Here is a 26,264-nt window from a genome sequence, read left to right on the forward strand (position 1 = left end):
AGACGAACAGATGGGAAATGATCATCTATCTCCAGCTGCGTGTGATATTGTGATATCCTCAGCGTGGTTTTAACTGCAGACCCCTCAGCTGTGTTTTCCACTCTGGAGAAGAGTTTGGACACATCTCCTTTTATCATTTTGACCCTTAATAATGTTTACACTCTGAGAGAGGAGACGTTCCTGTGTTAAACTGCTGACAGACTGCAGTGTAATGTCAAAGGCCTGCTTTCACTTCGCTGACATTTAACCTGCTGTTACTATCTGCGCTATTTTTAAACCTTGTTGAATGGATGGATTTCTTATTTTCTGAATATTTATTACAACGCAAATAATCTGTGTTTTTATTTTAATGCATGCTGTTGATTGCTTTGGACAACAAAGAAATCTCTGAGCAGTTTGAAAATCATCTTATGGAAAATATGCAAATATCAGAACCACAGTTTTGTTAAAGTGCTTTGAGCTAAATGAGCAGACATTAAAGAATGTGTATTGATTATCATGAACACCTTATGACAACTTGTTTATGTTAAAGGCCCATGTCATGCTTTTCTGGTTATCACCCGTCCCCTTGTGTGTTATGAAGGTTTTTCTGCATGTAAACGGTCTGCAGAGTCACAAACCCTCAAAGTACACCCTGTAGGGAGTAAAACTCTAACACAGAGAAGACCTGTCTATGCTGCCCCAGAACGCCTCGTTGGGATTTCTCATTTTCTTCCTGGGTTCAGTGACGTGCCCATACCCAAATGGACCCATTGGTCCAAATGGAGCATGAGTCCGCGGAGCCGTCACACACACAAACTCCCAGCCAGGTTGCGGGGTGTGTGTGTGTTTCGGGCTGGGTTTCACTGTGTCTCGCTGTCTCGCAGACGGCCACTGGGCTCACAGGGGGGGGGGAGCTCCAACAAGCCGTTTAGGACAGAGAGTGAATACACATACTATACAGAGATGCTGTATGAGAAACCAATGTGAGTTTGGAACATTGAACAATGTAAATCTATTCTAGTAGACCTCAACAATAGAATTATGATCAGTAGAAATGGCCTGACATGGGACCTTTAAAAGATGACAGTTTCCGTGTCAGTTCACTTGTACTTGTTGAGCCACAGAGTTTTGACAAGTTTATATTTTAAAGAACTTTAAGGGAGAATGCGAAAGCTCTAACTGTAATGCTTTTTTTCTGCTCTTTGATTGGTTGACAGAAGGGTGTGACAGCTCATTGGTGTCCAATCTGCCTCCATCGTCCTTCAGAAGCTCCTCCCAGCTGTCCGGCAGCCACGCGCCGGGCTTCGCCAAACTCAACAGGAGAGACGGTAAGAAAGATTTTCTGCTGCTGAGAGTGAATTACAATGAATGACTGGATGATGTTTACTAAGTGGGAACTAATCATCGCAATTTACAGCATGATTTGGCAGAATGAGACACAAGTGAGACTTTAAAATAATCAAAAATGTGTTTATTTATTTTTACTGAACATATTCCTGTTGAGTTTTATTGTATTATCATTTGTGCGTTATTTAAAAAGTCTTGCTTTCCCCAAACAGTAGATCCCCTCAGCCTTTTTTCCAAGTTTTAGCATCTTTCTTTTTTTTGTTTTACGACATGTACATTCTCAATTTTGATTCACTCTCACACATTGCCATCTGTGGCAGCTGTTTTCAAATGTAAAATAAATCACTGTATGCTACCTGCTCATTTCTAAACATCAGACCAACAAAGGTAGCAGTTAGCCGGTGAACACAGTGGGGCATTTAACAGATAATATGTCAGGGTTTGGTAGGAAGGTAGGACCCAAACGCAGCACAAAACAAGAAGTCAAGTAGTTTGAACAAGAACCAAGCTTTAATCCACCAACAAGCCGAGAAAACGAGGAAAAACAGATTATGCACAAACAGGAACTCGAGGTACAGGAGCCCAGGGAAGACCAACAGGAACATGCATGGGGAGAACAACGACCCAACAAGGAGCACAAGGGAAGACAAAACTATAAAGACACAAGACTCATCACAAGACAAGACACAGCTGGGGGGGGGGGGCAACAGGTGAACACAATCAGACAATCACTGGGAAACGAATAACAGGAAGAAAAACTGGACAAGAAACAATGAGGTGATACATTTAAAAATAAAACTGAAGAATAAACAGACTGTCACATAATAAGCCAGTAAGAAAGTCATCAAAAGGAAACCCATGCATCAATTATACATGCAGCTTCTTTTCCACTACGCTGCTCAATTAAAACCAACTCTGTGTTCATTGCATCAACTTCATATTATAATAATTACTGAGTTATCTGCTGCCAGAAGGCCCAAAAACTCATAATGCCGCCACAATAACATGACTGAGGATATTTCTACACACACACACACACACACACACACACACACACACACACACACACACACACACACACACACACACACACACACACACACACACACACACACACACACACACACACACACACACACACACACACAGTAGTTGATGTATTGGATGCCCCAGACTTTCTTGAATGTGAGAACATGCAGGGATTAGGAGTGGGGGTGTAATGAATGAGTTAAAAATAGCTGAGATAAGGAGGGATGTTTGTGTCACATCTCCTCCCCAGCTGTATTAACGGTGCAGAGCTCACACGGTTCCAGCTGTTCCAGGAAATCGATGAATAAATGAACGTCTGGTTTCTATTTCCTGCTGCTCACTCTCCGCCTCCGCTCTCAGAGGAGCAGCTCTGCTTCCAGTTCATTTACTCCCTAAATGAACAGATTATCAGAGCCCTGCAACACCGCCTAAAGGATTAATACGCATGCTTTTCACATGGGCTTTCTCATTAAAGAGGTTTTTTTTAAACAACAATGCGCTGTAATTAAAATAATTTACTTCACTGAAGAGGTTTGTGCGCATCCAGGGAATAGGTCTCTCGGTAACTGATGTTGTTGTTTACAATTTCACCTCAGAAGTGTTATAAAACGAGTCTGATCGTGAGCGTAATACTGTCGTTTAAGGTTAATTAGATTTGTAGTTGTATACATTATCTGCAGCGTCAAAGTTTATTTCACAGGTGTGATATAGATCATCACGATGGTGCTGTTAGAGATAACAGATAAAAGGCTCCGATTAAAACAAATCAGTTCAACGACGAAAGTATAAGCAGATATGTTCCACGGCGTTTGTCTATTACTTAACCTTTTCCCCATAAATGAGAGTGTGTTTCCGTCTCCTGGCTCCAGTGTTGTGTAATTGCAGGAAGTCTTATTTGCTACCCTGAGTATATTGTGCTAAACAGATCATAATTATGCTGAACAGACAAAGCTTCAGCTGAAAAGTGCACACATTCCCACTTTGAGATTCTCTTTCTGCCAGTGTTTTATCACACACGGCTCAGCAGCGAAGGATGTGTTTGTGTCTGGCGTAAAGCACGCGTGAAACCTCACACATTGTCCCTTTTGTTCACAGCCTTTTCTTTCAAAAGATGACACACTCAATATTTTTACACCTGGGCCAGGAATAGTCTGAAACGCTCCAGTAGGAAGCTGACAGAGATAAATGTCTCTCTCACCAGGAACCTGCAGGATGAAGCACTCTGATTGGCTCCTCAGTCTGTCTTATACATCAATTTGATTTCCCATATTCAGTTTCCATCTTTAATTTCTCCACAAGCATACCTTTTCCTTCCCGGAACATGGTGACATCACTATGTAGCACTGACACTTCTATTGGCTCGCGCTTTTACACATTGCGTGTTAATTTTCTTAAGAAATCCAACTGGTGTTGCTTACAGTATCTACTACATCTGAGTACATTATGCAAAGTGCCCTAATTCATTTCAATAATACTTTAAATTTACCAGGAGTGGGGTTCGAACCCACGAGGGCTGATGCCCATTGGATCTTAAGTCCAACGCCTTAACCACTCGGCCATCCTGGTTACTTCTGTCAGCTTTTATAGTCCAAGTAATCGTTTTTTTTTAGCCGGCCAGCTAACCAATCAGAGCAGACTGGGCTCTGGTTTCAGACAGAGGGGGAAAAGAGGTGCTGCAGCACAGGAAGTATGAGAAAAATAAAGAGCCTTTTGAACATTAAAGCATGGAGACATGTCCCAGGAGAGACACTACATACAGTACACCTGATAATGACCATAGTAGGGTCCCATTTAAGTTGAACCTGTTCTGGTTGTGTATGGATTGCACAGTATTGATTTTCAGTACATGTGTTTGTGCATTGTAATTGTAAAGTTTTAATGATTACACTTGAAATTGGACTCGGGTTATGTGTTGTACTTTGCCTGCAGGAGACACTCAATGTTCCCCGGGCTCCTGCCTTATTAGGCTCTCTCTGTCCATCTGACATGTTATCAGGCTGCTGGAATTACCATCCCGGCTCAGTATTCTCATGCAAATGATGAGCTCTCAGTCCAGGCCTGTATATAAAACACTCTGCCTGCCATGTGTCCGTCTTCTTTTCCTTTCAGCTACCTGTCTTCCTGCTCTCTTTCCTACCTGTCTCTCTCACTGTGACGGCTCACCTCTTCCTTGCCTTTTCCATTCTGCTTGACTTTTCATTTTGCTGCATGTCTCTCTCTTTGTATGTCCTCTGTACCTGTCAGGTGGAATATCGATGCATTATTAATGATTCAAGAGTCCTTTCTTTACTTGTCTATCCATCTTTTCTTTATAGTGAAGCTAACGTCCAGAGCGGACTCTCGTCAAGCTTGGTTTCCCTTCAACAGTGAAGCCTTCTCCTCACCTGTTACATACACTACCTGTACTGCTCTGATAACAACAGGGAGACAAATTGAGTTGGTTTCAGGTGTCCGAGCCCTTACATGTGAGGCGGATTACTGAAGGCTCAGGGAAGAAGGGAGCAGCAAACCCACCTCAAATATATTAAGTATACTTAGCGCTAGGGCTGCTCGATTATGGCAAAAATCATAATCTCGATTATTTGGGTCAATAATTGTAATTGCGATTATTAAAAACGATTATCCATTAACTTTGAAAACAATTATTTATTTGAGAAAAGAAATGTGAACAGTATGTTTTTAACAGTTGATTACCCTGAACTTTAAGTATAACTCAACTGAAAAACCAAAAATAAATAAATAATAATAATCGTTATATTTCGATTACGTTGTTTTCGTTATCGTTGCAAGCCATAATCGTAATTGCGATTCAAATACGATTAATTGAGCAGCCCTACTTAGCGCCGTGGATGTCTCTCTCTATTTTAGTCCATTCATGTAGTCAGGGTTGGGAGGGATACTTTAAAAATGTATTCTGTTACAATTACTAGATACCTCTAAACATTTGTATCAGTAACCTTATCAGAGTATCAAAATATACCTGGTTTAAGTACCAAGACTTAATAACGGAGTTAGGCACACGGGTGATTTACGTGGAAATGAATGACAGGTGTGCAGGTGATAGGAAACTCTGAGGAAACCTAGTGATCATGTAGGGAATGACAACATCTAGAATGATCAATAATGGATGCAGTAGCTGGACAGAGGAGAGGAGGATCCTGTGCAGGAATATGGGAGAAATCAATCATGACAACAGCCTAGACATGCTAGTTACTTATATGTGAAGGGTACAGTATGACACAAGCTTGATTACAATATGTTTATACCAGGCTTAGGTATCCAAATGGTCAAATAGCTTCCTTTCATTTGTGCTATACTTAAAGTAGAAATATAAAAAAAGATAAAATGTTGAATAGGAACTGTTTGGATTATCATGTAAACAAAGTAATTCAACACAAAGGAGAAATAAACTGCATTGCTCTTAAACTGTTGTAAAGTCAAACAAGTTGGCTCAGTGCTGCAGCACCTCTTTTCACCCTCTGTCTGAAACCAGAGCCCAGTCTGCTCTGATTGGTCAACCGCTTAGAGATGACCCACCCCTTAGCCGTACAATCGCGTACAATGTGTTGAAGCGCTAGCGATTAGAAGTGATTGTAGCTTTTGCAGACCATTTACATGCATACAAACATTTATAACACACGACAGGAAACAGATAACTACAAAAAGTACTTTTGTTCCCTGATGGGTGAAGCCATGACATCGGAGAGTTTTTAGTTCTTTTTGGCCTGGCTTTTTAACAATAACCATTTCCACCTTCTTCTCCAGTAGGACTTAGATGAGGGTGTTGCACTTTTCCTTTTCCTTTTCCTTATACATGTGATGTTTTGGTGTTGATGTTTTGGTGTTGTTGTTTTTTGTTGTTGTTTTGTTTCTTTCCGTTAACCGTCAAGTGGGAAATAAGTATTTTTTGTGTTTTTCTTAGTATACTAAGACACTGTTATGTTTGGCTGTGAAAAAAAATGAAAAAAAGAACATGTATTATAAAGGGCAGACCATCTATTTTTATTTATTTTGTTTATTTAGAAAGGGGCAGGTCGTATAAGATTTGTTTCTTCTTCCTGCTCCTTTCCACTTAATGGTGTGTTAATAGAGACAAGTTTTGTTGGCAATTATTGTACAGTTAGTTTTGAGCGGGACAAATAATGAAATGAAATGAAATAACCACATTTCTAAGTGGCTGGTTAGAGTTTGTTCTTCAGAAAGAAACAGTTTGATTTAAAGTGACTTCTGTTCCAGTTGTACCCATCAGGGCGGACCACACGCTAAGTCTTGGTAACGCCCTTCTGAGTCTTGGAGCTCTTTCCCCCCGACCTCTTTCTCTTTTCTTTTCCCTCTGTCAACTCTTCATGGGGAAAGGTCAGAGTGTCTGCTCGGTTCTGTTCTCCTGTCACTGGACACGTCTGCTAGTCAAGCGCTAATTAGCTTTGGCCTTCAGACCGACACTGATTCCTTTTCACTGCTTAGCTTAGTCCAGAGACAATAAGGGAATACGGATGCTATTTATTTTGCAACCCCACAGCCCGCAGTCATAGTGGTTAGAACTCGTATTAATTTAACACATAATTAAAGTTTCATCCTTTCATCCTTTGCAATAACACACTGCTGTAGGATGGTGGTTTGCTCCTCTTGAGGACAAGGGGGAGATGGAATACTTTAGTGACTGAGTAGGGTAAAATTGAGCGTGAGAGAACATCGTGGTGAAAAGGAGGCTGAGCTTGAAGGTGAATTCAACTCTCAAGCTTATATAATATGTCCTGTGGATACTCTGAGAAAATATTGATACTCCCTGATTGCTGAGCCCATATCACACTCGCCGTTTGGCAGACTGCTTGAACCCACGAATAAAACAAAAATGTTTTTATGGCAGAAAGTCCTTCTAGTCTCACAAGCAACACATTTACTAACTTGAACAGCTCAGTACTGTCCCCTGGAGGTTTAGGATACATAATGTGTGTTGCTTTTTTAAGACAATGTTAGCTTGCTGGTGCAGAAACAAAAAGCAGACAGCATGCACACACACAGATGGATAAAAAAAAGATAAGTATGTATGTATAAAAAAAACACAGGGCTGAAAGTTTGACAGAGGAAAAGACAAATATGCAGGGGTAACAGAAGGTTTTGAGAGTTGTAAAATGCAAAAGAAAGAGGATGAAGGAGGCAAAGAAAAAGGAAAGGTGAAGGAGGCAAAGAAAAAGGAAAGGAGTGAGGGAGGTAGAGAGATAATGGTGGGAGGGGATGGGTGAATGGATGGAGAAAGTATTTCAGCAGCCAGATGGAGTTCCTGATGAGAGGTGAGCCATATAGTGATGATTCAGCAAGGCGGCCTCTAGTTTAACCAACCCTCACACACACACACACACACACACACACACACACACACACACACACACACACACACACACACACACACACACACACACACACACACACACACACACACACTACGCACTATAGCCTTTATTGAAAGTGTTTTGGGGTGAGACAAATGGTATGGCGTGCAAAATGTGGAACTAAGCGATAAGATATAAAGGAAACGCTAAACACCTATTGAAGAGACTTCCCTTTTTTAAAACTACTCAGCGTTTCTCTCACCAAACCCTCTTATTCGACATATTAACCTAGAACACAACCCATCAATAAGCAACGACAATGCTCTTTAATTGTGATATGTCATATGGGAAGGATGCAGACATGCAGGACTGTAGAAGCGATCAATACTTGGCAGCGCAACCTTTTATTGATGATATTCTATATAGCTAAGGATCCAGACAGGCAAGCAAACTGTACAACTAATCAATACCTCACGCCACAGCCTCTTAGCAATGCTATCTTTAGAGAAAGGACGCTAATGGTCTAGCATTTGTGCAAAGAATCAATGACCAGAAACACAATCTCTTATTGATGATTTTATGGAAATTCAATACACAACGAATCTCAAGAGTAAACTTGATTGTCATGAATCTAATCCAGTAAAAAAGGTAATGTCAGGCAGGTTTTTAACTTGCTTACAATTGCCTGATTTCTACATTTAATTTACAAAGACAAACAGATTTATAACAATTCAATAAATGAATTGTGTTTGAAGTAAATATCAGGATGTTACTTTTCTAATTCTAAACACCTGCAGTATCTTGGAGTAAAACTAACCATCTGTTTCAGCACCGCGAGTGAAATACTCTATGCTCAATTATGGCACACAAATGGGTTTTATTCCACAACAAATGTGGTAAGGTAACACTTAAAGGGCAAGTAATTCATCCCTAACGCACATACAGTAAGGCAAGGCAAGTTTATTTATATAGCACCTTTCAACACAAGGCAATTCAAAGTGCTTTACAAAAATGAAAGACTTTAACCTGTTAAGCCCTGAGCCTGTTTTTCAGTTCTCAGGCTCGAAAATGACATTCCCAGAACAAATGACTATATCTCCACTTCTAAAAGGGTTACATTAATAATCTTCTTTCTCAAAGTAATGATAAACCTGTGAGTTGGATGTAGAAAAGTCAGAATTAATATAGTTGTTTTTTATTTTAAAGAAAATTCAGATTGAACATAGTAAAAAACTGTAAATTATAATGTCCGTCCAAAAATTATTTTTTACTTACAGTGAAAACCACCCTTGGGTGATGGTAAGGTAGACTAAAAGCTTTAGGAATCCAAAGTACAACATATAATAAGTACCCTGTATCAAGATTGATGCAAAACAAGTGACATTTGACCTTTTTAGAGAGGTTTAGCAAAAATAAAATCCACCTCTGAAGTGATTTAGGTGGAAATGGGGGTTTTACCGTTTCTCTGGAACCCATTGGTCGATTTTGGTGATTGACATCTCTTTCTGACCGTTAGAGCCAATAGAATCGAAGGGGAATCTCCCCACACACACACATGGTAAAACAAAAAGGTGGGGGCTTCTCGCACGCAGTTTTGCTCCAGAGTGAAGCTGTCTCTATAGGTCTGACATCTCAAAACCGAAAAGCAGATTTATTGCTCATGGATTATCAGAAATCATTCAAAGTGACACAGACACATTGGATTAACCTATGGATTCACGGAAATAAATAAAAAGGAACACATTATAAACATTAAGAAACAAAGATAATAAGAGTTGAATAACGCACATGAATAACAGTTACAGTGCAGTGTGAGATGTAAATATTTCAATTCAAAGCAGTGGCAAAAAGAAAAGTGTTCAGCCTGGATTTAAAAGTAGTCAGAGTTGCAGCGTTTCTGGGAGTTTGTTCCAGATGTTTGGAGCATAATAACTGAACCATGTTTAGTTGTGACTCTGGGGACAGAAAGCTGACCAGAAGACCTGAGAGATCTGGATGGTTCATAATTTAGCAGGAGGTCAGAAATGTATTTTGGGCCTTAACCATTCAAAGCTTTATAGACCAGCAACAGTATTTTGAAATCGTTTATTTGACAAACAGGAAGCCAGAGTAAAGACTTCAGAACTGGACTCATGTACTTATTCCTCTGAGAGAAATGTGATGTTTCAACCTCTCCCCTTTAGGAGCTGGAGGGTGGTCTCCTCTCTCCTCAGACGGCTATCAGTGGCTGGAGGTCGACCTCGGAGAGCGGACCACGATCAGCGCCGTGGCAACGCAGGGACGCTACGGCAGCTCTGATTGGCTGACGTCGTACCTGCTGATGTTCAGCGACACGGGAAACAACTGGAATCAGTACAGACAGGAGGACAGCATCGGGGTGAGTGCAAAGGGCGCTGTTTCCTCAAGGAGACATTTTGCATGTATTTAACAATAGTGGGGCACAGCATTATAACAATGGTTCATTTTCATTCAGAAGTGGAGACCTCTGACTGGCTGATTGTAGCTTTAGTTGATTTGTTAATTTTCACTGACCTTTATTTGTGCTTCTACTAAAACGCCACATAGTCAAATAGTCTATTTAATTATTGTGTAAATGGTGTTGTAGCAAATACCAAACTACAACAGAAAAATACATATCAAATATAAATGTCTGTAGTGATGTGATAAAGTCGGAAGTCAAAGAGTGGATTTTTTACTATTTTGAACGGATCGTCAAGTTCAGACAGTTTTTTCTACCATTTGAATGGTTAATTTTTTCCTCAAATCGGCACAGAAAAGAAGATTGAACTTGATTTCTTTAGAGGAATTAGACAAAAGTCTGGGGGGCCTTGCCCACCTTTGAAGACCTTGTAGCCTTCTCAGGCTGGGTATCACTAGCAACAAATGTCATATCTTTAAAACTAGAGATCTTAGTTGTTGGAACTGTGGAAAACTAAACTAAAACGCGTTTGTTTTTAGGAGTTTTGCAATAACTAGCAACATAAAATGACTGTTTATTTCAATGGAGTCTGGTGGCTTCGAGGAGAGCATATTAAATGTGTGTTTTGTACACCAAATAATTCCAAATCCGTCTTTATTTTAATGAATACATATACATCTTAAGAAACAGAAAAGGGGGAAAACTTGTGTCAGCCCAGCCGTAGTTTCTGCTGTTTGGAGCTGCTGATCAATACCTGTGTCTACCGCACAGATCCAACAGTTAATGGGTATTTGAAGACAATTAAAGACAAAAGACATATATTAGCAGGTGTCATTGGAAGAGGAAAAGCGGCTTAAATGTGCATTTATTTCCAAAGTGTGAGACTTTGCCATCTTACTGTTAAACTCTTGTATGAGCACAAGCAGTACTGTAGGTTCAGTATCATAATATGTGTGTGAAAATAAACCACAGTCATTACAGCTCATTTCCCAGCACTACCACAGTGTATTTACAGCGGTATGATGTCGAGCAGTGCTGGTCTGCAGGGATCAGTCCATCCTGAGGAGATAATCACAGTCATCAGGAGCCTTTGACTCTTCATTAATAATGGATGAGCAATGAAAGAGCTCTGCTGACAGCGCGGACCTGTTGCCAAAACACTTAAGCTGCTGTTGAAGGACACGGAGCGAGCGGAGAGGCAGCCGGGCGGCACTTTCCTGGCTGAGACCACGCAGCCTGGAGCTCAGCCACGCACTGAAACCAACGAGGGAAAACTGTCAGGACTGTGACACTTTTATGCACATGCTGTTATGCACATGTTTTTGAGTGGCAGTGACATTAAAGAGGACATATGGGTGAATTGAAGTGGTGTCTAGTGTGCAGGGGAGATACAAGAAGCAAACAGGATGTTGTGACAGATGCTTTTTATAACATGTTGAGTGTTATTAAAAAATAAATAGGAAGAGTCACAGGAATAGTTTGACATATAGCTTAGTTCAACAGTTGCATCTGGTTTGTTTAATCTGTACTGTGATGGAAACTTCTGAAACAATGGAGACTCAGAGGGACACGAGGAGAGCAGGAACTTTGATGGCACACACTGATGGTTTATTTGGAGCTTCGGCCGGAGAAGACGTACTGTGCCACGAGTTGACACAGAAGATGGGCCTGAGTGGCGCAGTGGGCTGTGTGTTTGATCATCAGATCAGCGGGGCGTTGGGAAACTCCAGTTCGAAACCCACTTCCGCCGCCACTGCGTCAGGCCGTTGTGTCCCTGGGCAAGGCACTTCACCCGAATTTGCTCCTGTGGGTATTGTCCACAGTACATGTATGACATTAATGTGTACTTGTAAAGCGCCTCGATGACATTGAGGTGTGAAGATGGACGGTGTGGCGCAGTGGGCTGTGCAAGGGGCCGAAACCCGCCGCTGCTGCGTCTGTAAAGCCGTTGTGTCCTTGGGCAAGACACTTCACCTGAATTTGCTCCTGTGGGTATTGTCCACAGTACATGATCGTTACATGTCTGACATGTATGTGTAATGTGTATCTGTAAAGCGCTTTGGGTCATGGAAAAAGCGCCATAATAAATATAAGGAATTATTATTATTATTATTAAGATACCAAACCATTTCTGAAGATCTCTACCCCAGACCCATGTATTTAGCTGGTTCTGAGAGAAAAATCAACATTGTGCATAACAAGATAAAACACCTCTATGAGCTGACGCCAACCGGCAGGAACAGGGAGACAAAACACTGAGAGCTGCCTAAGGTTGCAGGCCTGTGCTCAGCGAGGGCCGTACAAACTGAGTTATGAGCCCGGGAAAATATTTTCCCCAACATGTACAAAGTGTAGATGTCAACCTTTCAGTTTAGTGTTTGTGCAAATTTTCAAAGTAATTTAGGTGAAATGTGTCCAATCAATTAATCTCCCACTTACACCCATGCCAATTTCTTATAAATCACAGTCGGATAAACAGTTCTTTGTGTGTGTTTCCAGTCTTTCCCAGGTAACAGTAATGCAGACAGTGTGGTTCAGTACAAGCTGCAGCAGCCGGCCGTCGCTCGCTTCCTCCGCCTCCTCCCTCTGGACTGGAACCCCAGCGGGAGGATCGGACTCCGGCTGGAGACCTACGGGTGTCCTTACAGTAAGACATCTCTTCCTCTACCGTCCTGACTGGACTCTCCAGAGACCCAACGAAATATACTCAATGTTTTTAAAAGGGGATCAAGGGGAGTAAATCACTGAGGGTTTCATTTGATATTTACCGCATGTTTTCAGAAAGGCAGATTAGGAAGAGGGCTTTTGCAAAGAGAACAATCTGAAGTTTTCCGCAAAGTTATTTAAAGGTGCTGGCTCACTTTAGGACAGTCTATCATTAAGGCAGCGCATAATGCACACCTTACCACCTTACCTGTTCTGCAGCAGAAATATTGCAGGAATTAATTTGTAAAATTACCAAAATACCGTATAATGTTGAAGCTCTAAGGTGGGTCTCTGGGAGATTTGGTACGTACAGTATGTGTGAGACTTTGACTTTTCCCCTGCTTTAATACACAATGATCATCTACCTTATCATTTGAATACTTAATAATAGCTTATAGTGCCTTATTCTGTCTTATATTGGTATGTTTTTCAGCTTTCATGCAGCATGAGATAATTAGGCTTCATGCAAACTATTGTCCCTAATTCATGTTTTAATTATTTCCTGTTTAAACATTGACAACCATCATGTTTCACACTTCTCTCCTGAAAACCTGAAACCATGGTGTTAACAGCAGTTTAATGGATTCTGTTCGGATTACGATTTGCATTAAGAGTTCTGCATCAGCACAAAATAACAAACTCACAATGTTCTGTGTTCTTACCCACGTTAACATATGTTAACCCATAATTAATGTTTCACAAAAGATCCACATTACATCTGCCAATCCCATGGGAACATTTCTTAATTGCATCCATCCATCCATATTCAGCTTTCATTACTTTAGTCATAAAGAAAAACATATGCTGTTATTTAATTTGTCGACAGTTGATTATGATTTATCGAAAGTGTTTTTCTCATTAAATGAACACAAATACATTAAACATTTACTGCAAAACACAATATCTGCAACACAACACAATTGGCCTGCTATTAGGCGATATCCTTTAAAACATAATTGCTGTTGCAAATTAGTTACATAACCGTAATTTACGTAAAAGTCCTCCTCCTAATCTGCCTTTCTGTGAGGTAAGCATATCTCACACAAATTTAACCCTTAGTGATTTACTCCTCTTCATCCCCCTCCAGAAACATTGAGACAAATTCTTTCGAGAAGGGTGTGTCTATTTTAGCTTGGAGATTTTCTGCATCAATAAATAAAAATACTAACATCTTAAAAAAATGATCTCTTGTAAACTTCTTGTTCATCTTGTAAATCTACATGTAAAAAAAAAATGGTTACAGTCTAATTGAGTTTTTAGAGAAAAGGTATATTAACCATTCATCCAGATGTGGTTTGGTTAAAGGACTCCAAGTTAGTATAGACTAGAATGCTTTCCTTCTGTATGACAGCATGAAATACTGATATAACTCAAAGCTCTGACTGCCTCTGTCTCCCTTTCTGTCTTCCAGCCTCTGATGTGGTGAGATTGGACGGCAGCAGCAGTCTGGTGTTCAGGTTGACCCCCGACCCGAGGCAGACGTCCAGAGAGGTCGTCTCTCTGAAGTTTAAAACCCTGAGGAATTCTGGGATGCTGCTGCATGCAGAGGGAGAGAGAGGGAGAGGACTCAGTCTGGAGTTGGAGAGAGGAAAGCTGCAGCTGCTGCTCAGACAAGGTAGCTCACACAATATTCTGATATCTACACAACTGAGCAATACTGACATATATTATGTAAGTAAGTAACATTTATTTATAAAGCGCTTTTCCCAGACATGGTCACAAAGTGCTTGACAAAGCATAAAAGATTAAATGACCTGCTAAAAACACAATAAAAACAGAATCCAAACATAGAATCCAAAAGAATAAAAGCACACAAGTTACCCAAACGCCTGCCCAAACAGGAATGTCTTTAGATGACATTTAAAAGCGTCTACAGAGTCAGCGGACCGTGGGTGAGCGGGCAGAGCGCTCTATAGTTTAGGAGCCACGGCCTCGAACGCTCGATGTCTTGTACATTGGAGAATAACACAACAATCTCTATGAATACCAGGTTTATCCGAAGAAATATTGTGAGATATACGGATATGGCAAACAAGAGAAGTGGTAGGCTTAAGAAGCTTGTTGACATCGTTGGTAACAATTAAAACATAGCTGAAACAACTTGATCAGCACGAAGAGATGTAGTGTCTTGACATGTCCTCTGTGGGCGTACTGGTGGAGAACTTCTCTATACGGTGGAGGACAATATAAACCCCCCTGAGATAACTTCCGATTGGTTGTGGTTGGGTGAGATGGACGACACGCACGCTGCCGCCTGATTGGTTTAAACCTCGGCTCTCGCTCCGCTGCTGCGTCTCTGTCTAGTTGCAGCCGTGATGGATGGTATCCGTTCACTGTAGCATGTGTTAGGGCCGGACTCTGTAGGACTTGATGCATGGCTTACAGACTGTACAGAGGGAGGTGTGTGTGTGTGTGTGTGTGTGTGTGTGTGTGTGTGTGTGTGTGTGTGTGTGTGTGTGTGTGTGTGTTTGTGTGTGTGTGAACCCCATCTGGCTGCTGAAATACTTTCTCCATCCATTCACCCATCCCCTCCCACCATTATCTCTCTACCTCCCTCACTCCTTTCCTTTTTCTTTGCCTCCTTCTCCTTTCCTTTTTCTTTGCCTCCTTCTCCTTTCCTTTTTCTTTGCCTCCTTCACCCTCTTGCTGTTGCATTTTACAACTCCCAAAACCTTCTGTTACCCCTGCATATTTGTCTTTTCCTCTGTCAAACGTTCAGCCCTGTGTTTTTTTATACATACATACTTATCTTTCTTTTATCCATCTTTCGAGGGGCCCTCATTTTCAGGTTCATATTAGTATTTAGTGTCTCTACTGTGACATCTGACCGGCTCTGTTGTGATTGGTCAACGGCTTAGAGATGTCCGGCCCCTTAGCCTATCTAATAAGCTAATAATAATATATTATCTCCATGATATTAGTGTGCACATTCAAGCTGTAAATATATTTTATTTCTTCGACCCCATGACCCCTCTTCTGTGTTGCCATCCGACTTCACGTTTCCTTTATGGTGACCAGTCGCTTTTTAATATGTTCCTGGCACGTTCAGGCTCCCATCAGGAAGTCACCTATTGATTTCTGCTGACCCACATCACCACTCATATAAACATCTCACTCAAGGACTCACTGACAGGAGGTCTTACACAGAAGACAGCGGTGCATTTTGTATATTCCACACCAAGCAAACAAATGACTGCCATGTCATAAACCTACATGTGCGCCCATTGCTGTCACTTCTCGAAAAAAGATGAATGTATTTTTAATCCCTGTTGACCTTGCTACTTCATCCACAAAGTAAAGATAAGCCACATGCAGTAAAATAAAGAGAGAGCGACAAAGAAAGTCACATTTGATCTCTGTATATTAACATTAATTCATGGACTTCTCCTATTTTTCCACCGTTGTCTTTCCAGTCATGAAGTTAGTAATGAAATCAAATATTTAAAGAAACAACCATAAGATCCTCTCCTTGTACATCCAACAGCATCTTATTTGTTTTAAAGTGTTGCTATTCTCATATTGATTTCACTGTGATGTCTTCTCTTCTTCACGATAGATGAATTTGTTTTCTTTATATAAGCTGCAGACAAATACACCTCTCACAAAATGGACTGCGATATCAGAAAATGTCCATCATCATTAAAGTGTCTCTGTTTCTCTCTTTGAAGTTGGAACTGAGTCTCCCTAAAGATTATCTAATGCATTTTAATGGTGACTGTATTCAGCTCTTCAGCAGAAACACAGTCTTTCTCCCACAGTACTGCAGGGGATGCAGAAATGAATCCACCAATTTGGACTTTGCTCATCAATCATTAACGATGTCTCGCCATGTTTCCGCTGCAGTTTCTCATATTCTGCATTCGGACATATTTCGCTTTGGTTCTCAGATTCTACGACGCAGCTCAGACTATTTTATTCATCCCAGGGGAACATTTTTTGTGAAAGTTTTTTATTAAATAAAAAAATAGAAATTATTACAAATTAATACATATATTTATTAAATATGTTAAAGTATAAATATGCAAGCAAAATATAGAAAAACATTTAAATATGTGTGCGTAGGTTTAAAAAAAGGGGTCGTTGGGTGTGTGGTGTGTTGATCTCCTTCTATTTTCTTTTACATTTATTTATTATTCTTTATATTTTTTGTGTGAATTCTTTCTTCATTATAAATTTAAAATGAAACAATATTTATGTAAAACAAAATGCTGAAGTCAAATGTAAAAAACAATGGATACAAACATAGCATATGCTGTATACAGGGGAAACTAAACTATTCATCAAAGTATATGTTATTGGCCTGGTGTTAAGTTATTTTTACATATTGTCGGAAAATGGAAACAAACTTTATTCTAAGTTTGTAAAATCACGATTTTCTACAGCCTTTTTTCATTACTCTCTCCACCTCTCCTCTCCTCTTTCAGGCAGGACTTCTTCCTCTGAGCCCCGGCGTCTCTCCTCCCTCGGCAGCCTGCTGGATGATCAGCATTGGCATCATTTAGCGGTGGAGCGGCACAGCGCTCACCTCAACCTCACTGTGGACAAAAACACGGAGAGGATTCAGATCCCTGCAGAGTTCAGCCACTGGAACATCCAGCAGGTGGGGGAACACACAGGAGAACATGCATCCACACTTTGATGCAATCGGGAAACAACAGTATACAAGCCCTAAACGCTCATATTAGAGCCAGATATGTGTAGGTTTTGTATTTTATTATTTATTGTGCATGCAACTCTCTGAATATCTCTGTTTCTCGGTGTCTTCGTCCAGCTGAGTGTGGGGACATTCCAGAGCCTCGGCTCTCAGAAACCAGTCGTCTCTAAGAGGGGTTTTCATGGCTGCCTTGAAAACGTGTTGTTCAACGGCCTCAACTTGATAGATCTAGCCAAACACAAAGACCACCAAGTTACCCTCATGGTAAGTTACTTTTGTTAAACACAACCACATGCTCTGAGGGGGCACAGCATCAATCACCGGGCACTATAACACAAATCCACCTCTGAACGTGGTCCTTCAGAAAGTTACTCTTTCAAAACACGTATTAAATATTCTGCGGTGTGTGTTTTGGTGACTCTTGTGACTTCTAACTGATTATTAAACATCCTATTTAATTTCTGTTATATCATGCACTTTTATTCTGAGAATATTTGTATGCTGTTTGTATATTTTTTTCATTTCATTGTACAGTGCAACATATACTGTACATATGACAATAACAAACATATCTTAAATACAAACATGACCAAAGAGCCGCATGTTAATTTTTAATTCGGCCACATTTTTATTTAGTTTAAAGTAATAAGGTTGTTTTATTTAAGTGTTTTTTTATTGGTCATTTTGTGCGAAACAATTGCCAACGTGCGTTTGTGTTTTGATAAGAATCCTTTTGTCTCTACTGGGATTCAATCAATGTGTTATAGATTGTTAAGCCCTCTTAGAGACATTAGTGTTTTGATTTTGGGCTGTATAAATGACATTGAATTGATTAATTGATTGAATCGAAGTGGTGACATATTGGCTTTACCATTCAGGCCCTGCAGTGTGCTGGTTCCTGTGGATGCCTGGGTAATGAAGCCAGGATAAAAGAGTGTAAAAGGTGGTTAGACTCTTACTAATGCCCGGGGTTGTGCTAGTTACTGAAAACCAGTAACTAGTTACCATTACTAGTTAGTTAATTTCAAAAGTAATGCAGTTACTTTACTGATTACTTACACCCAAAAGTACTTAAAAAAAGGGCTCCCATTAATGCCCATGTGTTCTACAACATACCGTGCTGGCTTTATCAACCTTTCCCTGGCTAGCAGTCCCTCGGTTCAAATCCAGCCGCTGTTGCTTAGGTGGAGGTGGAGTGGCGTCGGATGAGTCTGGGTCTGTGGTCTTAGCTACTAGCTTCGTCCCAGCATGTTGTTTCTGCAGATGTTTCAACAGATTTGAATTGCTGTTTTGGGCAGTAGATAGGATCTTTGACCCGCCAAGACACAACTTACATTTAACTAAAACGTTCTTTTCTTTGTGCTCGACAAAAGTGAAAGAGTGAGAATATCTCCAGGCGGAGAAACTCGACTTGAGCTCCGCCGCCGCCATGATAGTCTTGTTAGTAAACACAAACACGCCCACAGCGCGTCTCCGCATGTGACACAGGAAGTATCTAAGTACATTTACTCAAGTACTGTACTTAAGTTGTACTTAAGGGTGTTCTCATCGCTGTAGTTACTTTGATGTGGCGCCGCTCACCAACGTCTGGGAGCCGAGACTATATAAAAAAAATTGCAACATAGTAACGTACCATGTAGTAACGGTAACTGCGTTACTGAATGAAAAAAATAGTGCGTTAGAGTACTAGTTACTGCCAAAAATAACGGCGTTACAGTAACACGTTAGTCCCAACACTGCTAATGCCCCCTCATCTCACACCATTAGTACCTTCAGATGTTTCCACATCGTGATGAGTGGCACAGGCTCATCAGGGAGAGGCTGTGAAGCGTTCCTACAGGAAGTAATAAGTGCTCTCTCATTACAGGAAAGACCCAGGCAGCAGGAAAAACATGAATTCTTAGTGAAGAGTTCCACAGATTTCACATGCATGGCTAAAGATCTAATGGAGGCAATTTTATTTTATGAGTTAAGGTACTAGCCACAAAGTTATGATCCAGTGTAATGCAGGGACTAAATGGTGCTTCATACGGCTCTGTGAGGTGGCATTAACACAAAGAGTGTGGGTGAAGGAAGATTGGTGTGTCAGCGCTTTGGAGCTGTAGGCGTTTGTGGATTTACAAGTTAACTTTTTACTTGTTGTGCTCACTCCCAACATGAGTTATAGGTCATCACGTACAAGTACACCACAAAGGGCTTTGAGATGTCATCTGTGTTTCCTGAGCATTGTAAAGATAGCAGGCTGCGGATACTCCCAGCAGAGAGCTTGAGATGTAATATATTTCTGCTGCAGCCTGGTGACATTACCACTACTCAACACAACGTGCTGCAACAGAGATGTGGAGATATTGTAGCACTAGGCTTACTGTATGTTCTTGTTCTTTTCATTTGTATACTTTATGTCTTTTCCGTCCTAGCTGGGTGACTTTGCTATTTTTTTTGTTTGCTTTCTTAATCGTATTTGCTGTTATCATAGGGAGGGGAGGCGTGTGGTGCAGTGGATTGAGTGTTGGTGTTGGGATCAGGGGGTCACAGGTTCAAACCCCACTGCAGTCAGCATGTCGTTGTGTCCCTGAGACACTTCACCCCAAATCCTGTAGGGATTCCCCACAGTATTGAGTTAAATGGATAAAAGCGTCTAACAAGTGACATGTCATGTAATCATTATGGTAATACAGGTGTCCTCTTAATGAGACTTGCTGATGAGATCATTGCGACAGAAGTCACGTCCTTTGCGACTGATTAAAATTCAAGTTTATGTTGTGTTATCTCTCTAGTAATCATTTCTCTCTCGCTCCTCCTCCTCTCCGCTCTCAGGGCAATGTGACCTTTTCTTGTGCTGAGTCGGTTTCCGTCGCCGTGACCTTCCCCGGACCCCAGAGCTTCCTCCAGTTGCCGGGGGCCACGGCGTCGTCGTCAGGGGGCGTGTCCGTCGGGTTCCAGTTCAGGACGTGGAACAAGGCGGGGCTCCTGCTGACCTTTGACCTGCCTCAGGGAGGGGGCGTGGCCTGGCTCTACCTGAGTGAGGCCAGACTCCGGCTGCAGGTCCATAAAGCTGGCAGGGCGCTGCTGGAGCTCAGTGCAGGTACCTTTAAATATACTTCCAACCGCTAACAGTTAACTTTATTTATTCGTTTATTCCACACATGGCAGTTATTTTAGAACAAAACATGTACCCTTATACTGGTTAATAGCGTATGGTGAAAAGGAGCAGGGAGAAAAAATGTTATTTTACCTGCCCCTTCTTCAAAAAAAGTAAAATAAAAGCAATATTCTTTCAGTCACAGTTGCACACAAGTTAGTCGTTAATCTTACCTGGTTACTGATATATAACGATGTCAACCTGTATGTTAGCGAGACAAGTAAGCCACTGTACTCACAAGCCACCTGTTCACAAACCTTTCCTGTATGGCCATCAGATTTTTGCATCACAATTGTGACATCCGTTGTGACAATTGACAGATTGTTACGAAATCTTGTGGTTTTCGAAGTTGATAACAGAAGGTGCTTTTTTAATTTATACCATTCTCACCAGAGCCACATGGCAAACAGCTTCTATGATTCACTCGGTTTGAAGCAACTGCTCTTTTTGTTGCTCGGTTGCTAGTGAAATGCAACTGGTGTTTTTCTGCTTTTACCTCTCTCGTAGTCTCAAACCAAATGCATTAATCGATTTAATAATACAGTATATCTACCAGGAGTGGGGATCGAACCCACGAGGGCTATTGCCCATTGGATCTTAAGTCCAACGCCTTAACCACTCGGCCATCCTGGTTGCTTTTAGTTCATAATCTAGTAAAAATCAACCCCTCTTGGAATTGATTGATGCATGGATTAATTGGATACAACAGAATGAGACTTTAGCCGAGGTTAGAGCAAAGCAAAATCAGTTCAATTCAAATTAATCAATTAAATAAAATGTAGGACGTGAAAAGTCAAAATCTCATGCATGCAAAAGATCAATTATAACCGTTTCTCCAATATATTGGTTTTAAAGTTTGAACGAACAAGCACATAGTTCTCTAACACAGTCTCTTAAAGTTGCATTTCGTTCAAAGCGTCAATTTGTACTTTGTGATGTACGGTTTTATTCTGATTGCCAAATCCCTCTGCAGCCGATCGCACTGTACGATGACTGAGGTGTGTTCCTGTGCAGAGTATTGCCAGAAAGAAAAGTAGAGGAGATAATGAGATATTGATTAATTCCCTCAACTCCTGACAACAGAGCGACTCACAGGGGAGCAACAGCCTGCTGGTACTTGGTGGCAGATCGATCACACAGAGGATACAGGAAGCAGATACCTTTCTGGTCTGCACTCAATCTGCCCACCTCCCCCATGGTTTTTTCAATGCATTTGTACTAAGTCTAGCATCTGGCAACATCTGCTGCAGAGTCTAAGGGGTGTCCAAACCATGGCCCGGGGGGCAAATGCGGCCCGCGTGCCATTTTGAATCGGCCCTCAGCAAATTAAAAAAGTTTAATAGAATATGGCTCACAGATAAAACTTGTGCTTGTCTTATATTGTACTTCTTAAATATATATGTTCAAATATATTAAACAGTAGTATTCATGTATTGATAGGACCACTTTTCAAACCAATTCATTTATTAAAGTTCGAAACATTTTCTAACATATCTTAGTTGATAAGAGAAGGCCAATGACTCACAGTATTTTCATAACAAGCTTGAAATACACCCTTCCTATTCCTCCTTATTCTAATCAATCTGAGGCTTCTGTTTTAAGGAATGACCAACCTACACTCAAAATCATAATTGAACTACATTTGATTGATTTTAACTTATAACTGAACTTATCAGGCAGTACACCTCGCCTCTAGTGAGCGGCCCAGCCCTTCGTATATTTGTCTGTATGTGGCCCTCGGTATAAAAGGTTTGGACACCGCTGCTCTAAATGGAACCGTGTACATACTATATGAAGGGGGAAAAGTCACATTTTTAGCAGGGTGTGTGTTAATTGGTATTTGTTTTGTAGGTTCTGCTCTGAATGACGGTCAGTGGCATTCGGTGGGTCTGAACTCCAGGCGAGGTCGTCTGAGCATCATCGTGGATAAAGAGGAAGGAGGCAGCGCTCACGCCACTCATTCATTTCCTGTCACTGTAGAAAGTCACCTCTTCTTTGGTGGTAAGATGCAATTTCAGCATGTCCAACATCAAACAGCTCTCTGGGAGTTTAAGATGTTAAAAAATCGTTAAGAAAAGTAAATTGTGATTTTAAATGAGGTGTTCCCCAGAGAACTACATTTTTAACTATCATGCAGTTTTTAGATTTTAATACAAATTATACTCACAGGTCACATTGTAATCAAGTCATATATTTTTTATATACATTTTTTTTTATATTCGGGATTTTGGGAAACGGTATTTCGATCTCTCTGCCTGTACACACAAACTGGAAGATTGACAATAAAGTTGACTTTGACTTTGATATATCTTTGTGTCACCTCTGAAAACATGTTTTATTTGACAGAATTGTTTATGTTTGGAGAATGACTGTCTTTTGTAAGAGCTCTTTTTTTCTTTTTAGGTTGTCCTCCTGAAAATGATAGGCAGGAGTGCAGAAACCCCTTCAATATCTTCCAGGGATGCATGCGTCTCTTAACTTTGGACGACCAAATTGTGGATCTGATCATGGTGCAGAAAAAGCAGCTGGGAATCTACAGCAACCTGCAGATAGATATGTGTGGAATCATTGACAGGTCAGTTTCCCAAAATATGTTCATTAATATCTGTTAAGACACACGTATTGTGATTTGCTATTACACCTACAAACTTCCCAAATCAGCCTTGAGCTTTTGCAGACAAAATGCAATGCTAACCAGTTCCAAACCTGAGTTCTCAAATAATCCAACGTTGAGAAAGCTTTTATTAGCTCTGTTAAAATATCCAATATTAAAGGTTTGGCATCCTTTCCACTGTTTGGTTTTTAAATTCATACTGTACCAGGAGTGGGATTTGAACCCACTCACAAGTCCTCATGGTTTAAATCATTCATTTGTAGATGAAATTATGTTGTTATCTGGCTTTTCATGAGTATCAAAGGACAGACTTTTCCTATTACGGATCACAAGGAAATTAAGTTAAATTCCAACTGTTGTTGCCATTATCAAATCTGCTTAATTAATACTTAATTTACCAGGAGTGGGGTTCGAACCCACGAGGGCTGATGCCCATTGGATCTTAAGTCCAACGCCTTAACCACTCGGCCATCCTGGTACGCATTGGTAGCTCATGATACATTAACAGCACCACTTTAATGGACTAGAGTTCTAACACACAAGGATCCTCGCAATTACACTCGAGAAGTAATTACTGTACCAGCAGTGGGATTTGAACCCTCCTAATTACATCCTGGTGTTTTTAAACCAATGTTTAAATGTCTCAATTCATGTCAGTGGGCTTGTCAAGAGTATCAAAGGACAGACTTTTCCTGTAGAAATAATACCACCAGGGAATTAAGCTAATTTGCTTATCTAATACCTCTGATGTTGCTATTATGAAATGTGTTCTAATTAATTTCCAGCATCACTTCAATAATACTTTAAATTTACCAGGAGTGGGGTTCGAACCCACGAGGGCTGATGCCCGTTGGATCTTAAGTCCAACGCCTTAACCACTCGGCCATCCTGGTGATATCTGTTGTCTTCTATCGTCTTGAATTGAACTTGAACAATCACAGTGGACAGACAGCTCACTCTGGGGACAGACAGCTCACTCTGAGGGGACAGACAGCTCATTGAGGGGACAGACATGTCTCTGAGGGGACAGACAGCTCACTGAGGGGACAGACAGCTCACTCCGAGGGGACAGACAGCTCATTGAGGGGACAGACATGTCTCTGAGGGGACAGACAGCTCACTAAGGGGACAGACAGCTCCCTCTGAGGGGACAGACAGCTCATTGAGGGGACAGACATGTCACTGAGGGGACAGACAGCTCACTCCGAGGGGACAGACAGCTCACTCTGAGGGGACGGACAGCTCTCTGAGGGGACAGACAGCTAACGAGCTAAATAAATACTTTTTTGAACTTTAAAGCATGTAAACATTCACAGTAGAGCAGCGGTTTTCAAAGTGTGAGGCGCGCTTCCACGGGGGGACGCCAAAGAGCTTCAGGGAAGGCGCAGCGTGAGAAAAAAATAAAGAGAATTTCAGCTAGTTAACTTCAGCTAACTTTGAGCGAGCTGCAGCATGGATCGACTTTTTGTGAAGTTACCTAAAGTGAGAGAGGAGACAGCGTCTGGCAGAAAACTTCACTTGCACACTTTTGGCTGTCGGAGGCAAGATGGTAATCACCACATTCAGCTGTTATCGGCATGCCAACTTGATGCTCTGCTCACGGATGACTCGATGAGCATAAAAGACTGTTAAGATGATGACCTTACGTGTGTAAATATATATTTTTCTTTGAGGGGGTCTGCCCCCAAAAAACAGTTTTAAGTCCTGAGAAAGTCAAATAAAACGGTGTGTAAAACTACACTGCCCATTCAAAAAAAAGTAACCGCTTTGATTTAACTAGGCCAGTAGGTAAGGACTTTCCACTGGATAATAATACCCCTGCATTATAGCAACAACAACAGCAACAATAATAATAATAATTGGGAGGGGGGGGCGCAGCTGTTCTTATGTTCTCTGAGGGGAGGCTCACCTTCCCACACTTTGAAAACCCCTGCAGTAGAGGAACACAATATGTATATAAATAATAAATAACCTAAAAATGAACAGAATATTTCACAACTGTGATCACACGTGTCCTAACAGTAGGTTGATTTGACTCTAACCCTCAAACCAATCAGCTACATGAAATGCAAAGGAAGGTCAAAGGTACGTTTATTTAGGATAATAAGAGCAGCATATTTGACTAAACAGTGTTAATCTCAATGATGATAAATTATAGTATGAATATATGTCTCATCAGCGAGAATATAAGACTGCAGAGATAGCTCCAACATAAGGAGCAGAAAAAGAGAGAGATGAGGGAGGTAGTGTAGAACAAATCGGTTTTCTGTTTGGGTGACACGCCAAATAGCAGCACAATTATGAGACAATTACAGCCCTTCCCTCGGGTGCAACACATACACACACACACACACACACACACAAACACACACACAAACACACACACAGAAAAACAGACACACATTTGCAGTCATTTTGATTGTTCACACTAACATACACATTAATATTGAACTAACCACACATCCTTGCAAGATAAGGAGAATTTGCTCGAGTGGTTTTAATTAAATACCTCCCTGTTTTTGCGTTAATTAGATTATTATACAGTCATTGCACAGATCTAACTGCTCACTGACACACACCCACAAAAGGCCTGTTATCCAGTAAAAAGAGATAGAACATTATCCTTATGCTCTCTTGCTGCAATACCGCTCAGATATATTGCACTGTGCAATCAGTTGGCAAATGGACTCTCTGCCATACTTCAGAACAGGTTATTACTCTGTTATTGTTGCCAGCAGCAAAGGGTGTTATTAGCTAATGCAAACACCCCATTAACATCACAACTAGAGTTCAAACACACAAGGAGCCTAGCAATTACACTCAACAAGTCATTACTGTACCAGGAGTGGGATGAATCCATTCTGGTGTGGTGGGACAAACTTCTCCTGTAGAAAGGGAATTAAGCTAATTTGCTGATAATTTCCTTTAAAATATCCAACTAGTGTTGCTTATCTACTACCTCTGTTGCCATTATGCAATCTGCCCTAATTAACTTCAATAACACTTTAATTTACAAGGAGTGTGGTTCGAACCCACAAGCG

General features: G+C 40.9%; 1 protein-coding gene across 2 annotated transcripts in view; it reads left to right on the forward strand.

The window, feature by feature from the left end:
- The window catches only part of LOC307018617 (contactin-associated protein-like 4), a 97,169-nt gene that overhangs the window by 27,663 nt on the left and 43,242 nt on the right, over nucleotides 1-26,264 (forward strand). For both annotated transcript variants that reach the window (XM_079648946.1, XM_079648947.1), the window contains exons 2-10: nucleotides 1,200-1,310; nucleotides 9,872-10,065; nucleotides 12,607-12,754; nucleotides 14,225-14,428; nucleotides 17,238-17,413; nucleotides 17,585-17,731; nucleotides 20,285-20,552; nucleotides 22,461-22,610; nucleotides 23,013-23,184. In XM_079648946.1, the coding sequence (XP_079505072.1) occupies nucleotides 1,200-1,310; nucleotides 9,872-10,065; nucleotides 12,607-12,754; nucleotides 14,225-14,428; nucleotides 17,238-17,413; nucleotides 17,585-17,731; nucleotides 20,285-20,552; nucleotides 22,461-22,610; nucleotides 23,013-23,184 (1,570 nt within the window). The remainder of the gene's footprint in view (nucleotides 1-1,199; nucleotides 1,311-9,871; nucleotides 10,066-12,606; nucleotides 12,755-14,224; nucleotides 14,429-17,237; nucleotides 17,414-17,584; nucleotides 17,732-20,284; nucleotides 20,553-22,460; nucleotides 22,611-23,012; nucleotides 23,185-26,264) is intronic.

This window comes from Notothenia rossii, assembly GCF_949606895.1.
Source record: "Notothenia rossii genome assembly, chromosome: 9".
NCBI classification, from domain to species: Eukaryota; Metazoa; Chordata; class Actinopteri; order Perciformes; family Nototheniidae; genus Notothenia; species Notothenia rossii.